Source organism: Entelurus aequoreus, linkage group LG08 (genome assembly GCF_033978785.1).
Source record: "Entelurus aequoreus isolate RoL-2023_Sb linkage group LG08, RoL_Eaeq_v1.1, whole genome shotgun sequence".
NCBI classification, from domain to species: Eukaryota; Metazoa; Chordata; class Actinopteri; order Syngnathiformes; family Syngnathidae; genus Entelurus; species Entelurus aequoreus.
In genome coordinates, this window is record NC_084738.1 from 67878595 (window position 1) to 67891094 (window position 12500).

The 12500-nt window shown below is 40.9% G+C and overlaps 1 protein-coding gene across 6 annotated transcripts in view; it reads left to right on the forward strand.

The window, feature by feature from the left end:
* Positions 1-12500, forward strand: part of strbp (spermatid perinuclear RNA binding protein) — a 157628-nt gene that overhangs the window by 95346 nt on the left and 49782 nt on the right. For all 6 annotated transcript variants that reach the window (XR_009827114.1, XM_062057151.1, XM_062057150.1 and 3 more), the window contains exons 3-4: positions 9954-10240; positions 10300-10462. Coding sequence is in view for 5 of the 6 variants with exons in the window: in XM_062057151.1 (XP_061913135.1) it covers positions 9954-10240; positions 10300-10462 (450 nt within the window). In the remaining variant the exon portion in view is untranslated. The remainder of the gene's footprint in view (positions 1-9953; positions 10241-10299; positions 10463-12500) is intronic.

Sequence of the window (12500 nt, forward strand, 5' to 3'; positions counted from 1 at the left end):
TAAATGTATACATATATATATATATATATATATATATATATATATATATATATATATATATATATATATATATACCGTATATTACCAAATAGACGCCCTTGTGCAAATAGACGCCCTTGTCCTAATAGTCGCCCGGGGTCTGAGCCCATTTTGTGAATTAACAGCCTCTTCCTAATAAACGCCTATGTCCAAATAGCCGCCCATGGGCTGTTATTTGCATAATTTAGATTAAAATCATATTGATTTAATTTTCATTAAACCCAATTTATAAGCTAAAAGAAAAAGCAAAGGTGCAATAATTCTGGTCATTACGGTAACAGCAGACGTCACGTGGGGATTCTGGGTAATCAACATATTGCAATGGGTCACCGCATATAGCGTAACACACAACAAACCCACGAGGAAAAGTTTCAACATGGCAAGCAACAGTAGCAGTGAGTTGAATGAACAGGATACCGCTACACCACAACTGATGGACGGGAATACTTTAAGGGGGAAGAAGAGAAAGTTTGACTTGACTTAAAGTTCAAGCTAGCGATTGTGAAGTATGCGGAGCAGAATTCTGGTTTGGCAGCGGCCAGGCAGTTTAACGTTGACCCAAAACGTGTACGAGAATGGTTACAAAAAAAGGGAGAACTACTATCTCAGTCGGCAATCGATGGAAAACGCCCCCCCCCCCCCCCCCGGATGGAGGTAGGAAGAAAGTGAGCGACGAGCTTGATGCTAATTTGTGTCAGTGGATACATCATGTTCGTGGACTGCACCACCGTGTGTCCCGCAAAATGATCAGCATTAAGGCAAAGGAGTTGTATGTCACCGCGAGTGACACCGGGGTGGTGTTTGGTGCAACAAGTGGCTGGCTTAATCGTGTGTGTGTGTGTGTGTGTGTGTGTGTGTGTGTGTGTGTGTGTGTGTGTGTGTGTGTGTGTGTGTGTGTGTGTGTGTGTGTCCGTGTTGCAAACAGTAGCCATAGCTGGATGTTGCTTTGTGGTATCCTACAAGGTGTGTGGGCTGACGGTGGCAGCTGATGGGAGTGAGGACCAGCTCATTTACTGCTTCAAGGAGGGACAGCCATGTCAGTCAGGCAGGCAGAGAGATGCTGTTGAGGGCTAGACAGCAGGCTGCTGCTGTGGTTCAGGAAGAGGAGGAGAGTGATGAGGAACAGCAGTTCCTCAATGAACTTGTGATTGAAAAGGAGGATGATGATGAGGGGGGTGAGGGAGAGGAGGAGGAGAAGGAGGATGATGAGTGGGGTTGAGTTGCATTTGGGGTTGCGTTTGCTGCAGTATTATTGTTTTGATGGTTTTATAGAGTACTTGGTACCATAATTGTATTTTTCTTGTATGCTTCTTTATTTAAAACTTGGAGTACTGTAGCCTTTATTTTATTTAAGTGACGGTATTATTGTTCTGTTTTGATGGTGTGTTTTTTAATACTTGAGTACTTGGTACCATCATTTTATTTTTCCCAGTAGGCTGCTTTATTTAAAAAGTGTATTTATTTTTAGTATTGGTATTCTATTTGACAATTGTTGCAGTACTGCCATGTTGAGGCCTTGTTGATCTCTTGTCTTTTGATAGTCTTGTTTTTTTGTTTGTATGTTTACAATAGCTTTTACATTTAAAATTGTTTGTATGAAAAAAAAATACTGGACAGTAACCATTGTAACCAAATAATGGCCTGGTGCAGGCTGGTGCAAAAATAAATAAAAGCCTTGTGCAAATAACCGCCCATGTCCTAATAGCCGCCCGGGGTCTGACCCCATTTTGTAAAATAAACGCCCGGGCTACTATTTGGTAATATACGGTATATATATATATATATATACAGTATGTGTGTATATATGTATACAAACCACGTTTCCATATGAGTTGGGAAATTGTGTTACATGTAAATATACCGTAATTTCCGGACTATAAGCCGCACCTGACTATAAGCCGCACCAGCTAAATTTAGGGGAAAATACAGATTGCTCCATATATAAGCCGCACCCGACTATAAGCCGCAGGGTTTTGCTGTGTAATTACCGTAGTATATAGGGGTTCCTGCTACCACGGAGGGGATTGTCGGGACAGAGATGACTGTTTGGGAACGCAAAGCGTCCCATTTATTAACTATAAATCTTTCAATCATTCAATCAAACTTTCACATCTTTGACATGGCGAACAGCATTCGTGCAGAGTACAAATAATACAACGGTGCAAAGTAATACAAAGTGCTCGCCTGTACGTTATCAAAATAACCAGCCTACCGGTATATGAAAAGTCAGTCTTTAATCATTGTGTCATCGTCTTCCTCCTGCGTACTAAAACCACCGAAATCCTCTTCGTCGGTGTCGGAGAAGAACAGGCCGTAAATAAGCCGCACCCTTGTATAAGCCGCAGGGACCAGAACGAGGGGAAAAAGTAGCGGCTTATAGTCCGGAAATTACGGTAAACGGAATACAATGATTTGCAAATGCTTTTCAAGCCATATTCAATTGAATGCACTACAAAGACAACATATTTGATGTTCAAACTCATAAACTTTATTTATTTTTTTGCAAATATTAATTAACTCACGGCTGATCTGGATGAAAGATATGATTTATTGTGGGTGATACTTTAGAGCCTGGCGGAGGTCTGCGCTCCCCGAGTGCTTTTCTACTTACCAATGTAACTTAATCATTCCTAGAATAAAATTGAAACATGTTTTTGCAGCCAATCTGCATCCTGTGGCATATGTGGAGATAATAGATCATAATGAGGTGTAATTATGATTATGGGGGTCACACATCGCAGCAAATGAACTTCCCTGCTGTCTCTTCTCATGCACAATGTGATTAGTCACCACTTCATACGCCACAAACACTGCGGCGGACGTAGGATGACATCACATTTCTATCCATTCAAGTGAGCGCCTGTATTAATGTCATTAACATCTATATGTATGTGTATATATCTATATGTATGTGTATATATCTATATGTATGTGTATATATCTATATGTATGTGTATATATATATGTATGTGTATACATCTATATGTATGTGTATATATCTATATGTATGTGTATATATCTATATGTATGTGTATATATCTATATGTATGTGTATATATCTATATGTATGTGTATATATATGTATGTGTATATATCTATATGTATGTGTATATATCTATATGTATGTGTATATATCTATATGTATGTGTATATATCTATATGTATGTGTATATATCTATATGTATGTGTATATAGCTATATGTATGTGTATATATCTATATGTATGTGTATATATATATGTATGTGTATATATCTATATGTATGTGTATATATCTATATGTATGTGTATATATCTATATGTATGTGTATATATCTATATGTGTGTGTATATATCTATATGTATGTGTATATATCTATATGTATGTGTATATATCTATATGTATGTGTATATATCTATATGTATGTGTATATATCTATATGTATGTGTATATACCTATATGTATGTGTATATATCTATATGTATATGTATATACCTATATGTATGTGTCTATATCTATATGTATGTGTATATATCTATATGTATGTGTATATACCTATATGTATGTGTATATATCTATATGTATGTGTATATATCTATATGTATGTGTATATATCTATATGTATGTGTATATATCTATATGTATGTGTATATATCTATATATGTATGTGTATATATCTATATGTATGTGTATATACCTATATGTATGTGTATATACCTATATGTATGTGTATATATCTATATGTGTGTGTATATACCTATATGTGTGTGTATATATCTATATATGTATGTGTATATATCTATATATGTATGTGTATATATCTATATGTATGTGTATATATCTATATGTATGTGTATATATTTATATGTATGTGTATATACCTATATGTATGTGTATATATCTATATGTATGTGTATATATCTATATGTATGTGTATATATCTATATGTATGTGTATATATCTATATATGTATGTGTATATATCTATATGTATGTGTATATACCTATATGTATGTGTATATACCTATATGTATGTGTATATATCCATATGTGTGTGTATATACCTATATGTGTGTGTATATATCTATATGTATGTGTATATATCTATATATGTATGTGTATATATCTATATGTATGTGTATATATCTATATGTATGTGTATATATTTATATGTATGTGTATATATCTATATGTATGTATATATATATATATATGTATATATCTATATGTATGTGTATATATCTATATATGTATGTGTATATATCTATATGTATGTGTATATATCTATATGTATGTGTATATACCTATATGTATGTGTATATATCTATATGTATGTGTATATATCTATGTGTGTGTATATACCTATATGTGTGTATATATATCTATATGTATGTGTATATATCTATATGTATGTGTATATATCTATATGTATGTGTATATACCTATATGTATGTGTATATATTATATGTATGTGTATATATCTATATGTATGTGTATATATCTATATGTATGTGTATATATATATATATATATATATATATATGTATGTGTATATATCTATATGTATGTGTATATATCTATATGTATGTGTATATATATATGTATGTGTATATATCTATATGTATGTGTATATATATATATATATATATATCTATATGTATGTGTATATATCTATATGTATGTGTATATATCTATATGTATGTGTATATATATATATGTATGTGTATATATCTATATGTATTTGTATATATATATGTATGTGTATATATCTATATGTATGTGTATATATATATATATGTATGTGTATATATCTATATGTATGTGTATATATCTATATGTATGTGTGTATATATCTATATGTATGTGTGTATATATATATATATGTATGTGTATATATTCAGTTAATGAACAGGTAGGTAGTATTTCCTGCTTGGCATTGCTGCCTGTCGCACCTCCTCCAGTGCCCACGGGTCAGCTGCAGGGTCATCAGCCAGGAACCACCATTCACCAACGTTTCACTCCTTTAATCCTGGAACGTCTCCTGGTGGCGGAGCAGTGACAGGGACGTCTCCCTGTCACCCCCTGCAGCTGATAGCTGTTACCCCCTGCGGCTGTTATCGGGGTTAGTTGTTCTTTCCCCAGCTCCTGTCCTTCCTCCTCAGCCAGAGCCAAAAGCTGCCTTTCTCGGCCTCCTCTGCCAGATCTTTTATGGCCTTTCTCAGCTTTCTTCCAGTCACTCCTACGTCCCTCAAAAGGCGTGTGGTTGACAGCCCCACGTAGCCTCGGCAGCCAACTTCTACTGGGTAGATGGTTGTCTTCCAGCCAGCCTCCCGGCACTCAGCAGCCAGCTCCGAGTACTTGGCCTTCTTGCGCTCAAAGGCGGCCTCGATCCCCTCCTCCGATGGTACGGTCAGCTCAATAAGGTGCACCACTCTTGCCTTGCTGGACCACACTACAATATCCGGGCGGAGAGATGTAGTGGTGATCTCCGTGGGGAACCGGAGCTGCCTATTGAGGTCAACCCTCATGTCCCACTCCTGGTCTGGGGAAAAGGGCCTTGCTGCTGTCTCTCTTGGCCTGATGTATCTTTGACCCCCCCCTTCCGTGACAAAGCTGGTATGGTTCTTTGCTGGTGGTGATTCTTTGCTGCCCTGTCGACACCCCTCCAGCACCTCCGCTAGTTTCCTCAGGACCTGGTCGTGGCGCCATCTATAGCGCCCCTGAGAGAGTGCGGTCTTGCAGCCCGACAAGATGTGCTGGAGGCTTGCGTTGGGAGCATTGCAGAGTGAGCAGCATTCCTCGTTCCCGAACCATTGGTGAAGGTTACGAGGACAGGGAAGCGTGTCGTAGGTTGAACGAATAAGGAAGCTGATCCTTGCCTGTGGAATCTTCCACAGGTCGGACCAGCTGATGTTCCGGTTGACCACTCCCTCCCAGGTTGTCCACCTTCCTTGTCGGCCCTGCGACACGGCCTTGATCTTATAGCGCTCTTCCTCCATCCTCGTCACCTCCGCCACCACCATCTCCTTCCTCTCCTTGCGGTTGGCCTTAGACCAGAACCGAGGCGCTTCTCCCCATCCTAGCCCTGCTCTTCCTGCCTGGACTCTGCCCATGAGCTCTTGGTGATGCAGCCTACTGACAGCTCGGTCAACCTCAGTTTGGGCTTTCCACTTTCGGCCAGTGGGAACCTTGGCATTGGCGTTCCTTACTGACTGGTCAGTGGACTCTCTTAGTTCGAGGACCAGCCTGGACTTCTCCTGCATATAGCCCAGACTGATAGACTGCAGTGGCAGCTGCAGTGCGTTCTTCCCAAAGAGGCCCGTTTCTGAAAGGCACCGTGGTAGTCCCAGCCACTTTCTGATGAATGAGTTGGCTTTTCCATCCATCTTACTCACGGCAGATGAGGGGATCTCGCTCATTTTCAGAGGCCACATCACCCTCCTGTAGAGTATGAACTGGTAGCACCAGACCTTGTACTTTCCAGGGAGTTGGCTCTGGTCGATCCTTGCCAGGCCGTCCGTGAGTTGTTTCATGACAGTCCTCCCCATCTGTTTATCGGACAGCTCTGCAGTGTACTGCCTCCCCAGGCTTTTGATGGGTTGCTCAGACAGGAGGGGGATTTTCTCTCCCCCGACGACAAAGATGGTGTTGTCGTTTCTGACTCCCCTTCTGAGTGACAGGCTACGGGATTTGGAGGGTTTGATCTTCATTCTGGCCCATGATGTCAACTCATCCACCCTTTTCAGCAGTCGAGATGTACATGCTGCTGTCTGAAGGAGGCTGGTGACATCGTCCATATAGCTCCTCAATGGGGGTAACCTCTGACCAGATGGTGTTTTGATTCCTCCAACCATTTGCCTTGCTCCGATGAGGATTATCTCAAAGGCTGCCACGAACAAGATTGGAGAAATGGCACACCCCATTGCAATTCCCACTTCTAGATGCTGCCACCCGGTGGTGAAGTCCTGGAGGGCAAAGCACATCTGCAGATCGCTGAAGTAAAGCGCTACCAGGTTCTTGATGCAGGGTGGCATGTGGAAGAACTCCAAGGCGTAGTTGATCAGCTGGTGTGGGACCGATCCGTACGCGTTGGCGAGATCGAGCCAGATGACATGCAGGTCGGTCTTCTCCCGCTTGGCCTTCTGGATCTGGTCCCAGATCATCGTAGAGTGCTCTACGCATCCTGGGAAACCTGGAACTCCTGCTTTCTGGCAGTTGGTGTCGATGTAGCAATTCTCTAGCAGGTAGGTGGTCATCCTTCTGGCCAGCACTGAGAAGAAGATTTTTCCTTCTACGTTCAGCAGGGCGATGTTTCTGAATTGGCCGATATTTTTGGAGTTTTCTTCCTTCGGGATGAATACCGCTACAGCCCTTTGCCACTCCGCTGGAATGAGTTGCTTTTTCCAGGCAGTTCTCATTAGATACCAGAGCAGTTCAAGTACCTTGGGGCAGTTCTTATAGAGCTTGTAGGGAACTCCATTGGGGCCTGGTGCTGATGAGGACCTTGCCTTCTTCACGGTTTGCCTAACTTCGCTGAGCTTGGGGGGCATGATGTTAAATTCAGCTGTCGGTGGCGCAGGCCGGGGCACGTACCCTGGTGTTCCTAATGGGACGTTTCTTAGCGGATCACTGTACTGCCTTTTGACGTGCTGTTCCATTTGCTCCCTGGTGGTTTCGAGCTTCCCGGACTTTTTCTCCTCCAGCAGTTGTCTGGCGTGCTTGAAGGGATCCTTGAAGAAGCTGGCTCGCTCTTTCTGCTTCCGTTTGCTACGCTTGCGGATGCGTTCAGCTCTGCGGAGCCTGGATAGCCTTTGCCTGACCTCCTCCCACAGGACTTTCAGACCTTCTCTCTCTGGCTGGGTTGCCTTCCTCCAGTTCTTGCGGAGTTGTCGGCGTCTTCGCACAAGCTCGGCGATCTCCTTTTCCCTCCTCCCCATTTCCCTTGGGGCAGTCCTCTGCTTGGAGATAATTTCACCAAACCTGTCTTTGCAGGTCTGGTATATGATGTCCCCAAACAGGTTAAGCTTAGCTTCGGCACCTCCATGCAACCTTTCCTCCAGGATCTTGGTCAGGTCTGTATCCAAAGTACGCCATGCCTCTGCTTCATTTGCCTTTGGCCATTTGAGCTTGTTCCTTCTTGCTGGTTTCTTGGTCTCTGCTTGTGGCTCTGTTCTGTGTGAGATGGTAGAGATTGGGTCTTGGTGCTCACGTGGGGGCTCAGCCTCCACCGAGGGGCTTTCTTCCTCTGTGCCATCTGTGCTTTCAGCAACATTGGGTCCGTTAGCACTGTGGTTTTCTACCTGGCTTCTGGTCCCTCTTGTCTCACCCGCTGCCGCGGTGCAAGGTTGCTGTTGGCCTCTCTGACCACACTTTGCTTTCCCCTGGTGGATTCGCAGTCCCCTGTACGTGGTCACCTTTTCCCATCCGCAAGCACACTTTCGGAGGATCTTCTCCTCATTAACTGGAGTTCTGATGTTCTCGTTATCCGTTTCCGTTGCCATCGTCGTTACCGTGTGGTCCGTCATGTTAGGCCCATCTTTCATCCCGCCTCTCGGAGGGCCTGCGGGTTGTTTTTTCCTTGATTTCTTCGTAGTTAAGGTGGGTGTCCCTCTTGCGAGAGACCAGTGGGTTGGGTAACTAGCCGTCCACTCCCGGTGCGGTCTTTCCCTGCTGCCATCCAGTCTTTCCTGGCTGTCCTCCAGTCTTCCCTGGACTCCATATATATGTATGTGTATATATCTATATGTATGTGTATACATATATGTATGTGTATATATCTATATGTATGTGTGTATATATATATATATGTATGTGTATATATCTATATGTATGTGTATATATCTATATGTATGTGTATATATATATGTATGTGTATATATCTATATGTATGTGTATATATATCTATATGTATGTGTATATATCTATATGTATGTGTATATATATATATGTATGTGTATATATATATATGTATGTGTATATATATATATGTATGTGTATATATGTATATGTATGTGTATATATATATATATATATATATATATGTATGTGTATATATCTATATGTATGTGTATATACTGTATCTATATATGTATGTGTATATATCTATATGTATGTGTATATATCTATATGTATGTGTATATATCTATATGTATGTGTATATATCTATATGTATGTGTATATACTGTATCTATATATGTATGTGTATATATCTATATGTATGTGTATATATCTATATGTATGTGTATATATCTATATGTATGTGTATATATATATGTATGTGTATATATCTATATGTATGTGTATATATATCTATATGTATGTGTATATATCTATATGTATGTGTATATATATATATATATGTATGTGTATATATATATGTATGTGTATATATCTATATGTATGTGTATATATGTATGTGTATATATATATGTATGTGTATATATATATATATATATGTATGTGTATATATCTATATGTATGTGTATATACTGTATCTATATATGTATGTGTATATATCTATATGTATGTGTATATATCTATATGTATGTGTATATATCTATATGTATGTGTATATATCTATATGTATGTGTATATATCTATATGTATGTGTATATATCTATATGTATGTATATATATCTATATGTATGTGTATATATATATATGTATGTGTATATATCTATATGTATGTGTATATATCTATATGTATGTGTATATATATATATGTATGTGTATATATCTATATGTATGTGTATATATATATCTATATGTATGTGTATATATCTATATGTATGTGTATATACAGTATATATAAACTTGAGGGAGCCCTCCAGGTGACTGAAAATATAGGTGTGTTCAAAGGGCCCCTCCATGTGTGGCCCTCAGTGGCAAAGTCATTGTGGATCATTTTATTCAGGCACTGCCCCTTGTGCCCCTGCAGAGGTCCTACCGCTCCTTCAGCAATGACGACCGCCACGTGATGGCCAAACACTCCTCCATCTACCCCACCTGCCTCCACCTGGAGGCCGTGCAGACGCTGGTGTCCAACGTGGAGGCGGCCCTCAAGCACGTGTCGGACTGGCTGGATCAGAACCAGGACCAGGGCCAGGACCAGGACCAGGACCAGGACCATGGACAACTACCGGCAGACGGCGCACAGAAGAAGGAGGAGGAGGAGGTGGAGGAGGAGGGTGGAGATGAAGCCCAGGGGTCCGGTGATGGCTACAGGTGAGAGTGCAGGTGAGCACAGGTGAGGGAGGCTGACCATGACCACATGTCTCTTTAAGGGAGAGTGGCAGAGTTCTGTGTGGCGTGATGAGGATCGGACTGGTGGCCAAGGGACTCCTCATCCAAGGTGACCTGGACCTGGACCTGGTCTTGATGTGCAGACACAAACCCACACACACGCTGCTGGACAACATCGCACACAACCTGCCGCAGCAGATACAGGTGACACACACAACCATACAGGTGACACACACAACCATACAGGTGACACACACAACCATACAGGTGACACACACACAAACATACAGGTGACACACACAACCATACAGGTGACACACACAACCATACAGGTGACACACACACAAACATACAGGTGACACACACAACCATACAGGTGACACACACAACCATACAGGTGAAACACACACAACCATACAGGTGACACACACAACCATACAGGTGACACACACAACCATACAGGTGACACACAACCATACAGGTGACACACACAACCATACAGGTGACACACACAACCATACAGGTGACACACACAACCATACAGGTGACACACACACAAACATACAGGTGACACACACAACCATACAGGTGACACACACAACCATACAGGTGACACACACACAAACATACAGGTGACACACACAACCATACAGGTGACACACACAACCATACAGGTGAAACACACACAACCATACAGGTGACACACACAACCATACAGGTGACACACAACCATACAGGTGACACACACAACCATACAGGTGACACACACAACCATACAGGTGACACACACAACCATACAGGTGACACACACAACCATACAGGTGAAACACACACAACCATACAGGTGACACACACACAACCATACAGGTGACACACACAACCATACAGGTGACACACACAACCATACAGGTGACACACAACCATGCAGGTGACACACACAACCATACAGGTGATACACACACAACCATACAGGTGACACACATACAACCATGCAGGTGACTCACACACAACCATACAGGTGACACACACACAACCTTTATATATACATATATACATATACACACATATGTATATATATATGTGTATATGTATATATACATATATACACATCCAATCCAATCCAATCCACTTTATTTATATAGCACATTTACACAACAAGAATGTTTCCAAAGTGCTGCACAGCCATGTTAAAAACAATATTAAAAACAATATTAAAAACTATATTAAAAACAATATTAAAAACAATATTATGCTACACCAATGACTGAATAAAAACAAAGAATAAATGAATAGAAAACCAATACAGAGACAATATAAAAAATAAATATGATTAAAAACGATTTTAAAGGGTGAAACCAATTAAAACAGTAAAATAGACATCAAAATTTATAACCCTAACCCTAACCACACAGGACAACAGAGGACAGAAGACCACACAACTCACGTAGTGTTAAAAGCCAAAGAATAAAAGTGGGTCTTTAGACGAGACTTAAAACACTCCACTGTGGGAGCAGTTTGAACATGGAGGGGCAGAGTGTTCCAGAGTTTAGGGCCGACCACAGAGAAGGCCCTGTCTCCCCTGGTTTTAAGTCTCGTCCTGGGCACCACGAGCTGGAGCTGGCTCTCGGACCTCAGAGCGCGCGCAGGAGTGTAAATTTGGATGAGGTCCGAGATATACTGAGGTGCCAGTCCATGTAAAGCTTTAAAAACAAACAGCAAGGATTTAAAATCAATTCTAAAATGAACAGGGAGCCAGTGCAAACTCCGAAGAATTGGGGTTATATGCTCGCATTTCCTGGCCCCTGTTAAAAGTCGTGCTGCCGCGTTCTGGACTAACTGCAACCGGGAGAGAGTTTTTTGGCTAATGCCAGCATAAAGTGCATTGCAGTAGTCTAGGCGACTTGAAATAAAAGCATGCACGACTTGTTCAAAAAGGTTAAAAGATAAAAATGGTTTTACCTTTGCTAAAAGACGAAGATGATAAAAACACGATTTTAAAACGCCATTGACTTGTTTGTCAAATTTAAAATCGCTGTCTATAGTGACGCCAAGGCTGGTGACTTTGGGACGCACATGATTTTGCAATGGTCCCAAGTCAGTGAGGGCCGGACCAAAAACTGAAATTTCCGTTTTTCCCTCATTCATTATTAAAAAATTCTGGGCTAACCAAGCCTTGACATCACATAGACAGTTGAGAAGGGGTGTCAGGGGGCCGTGGCCTTTTGAAATTGGCATATACATT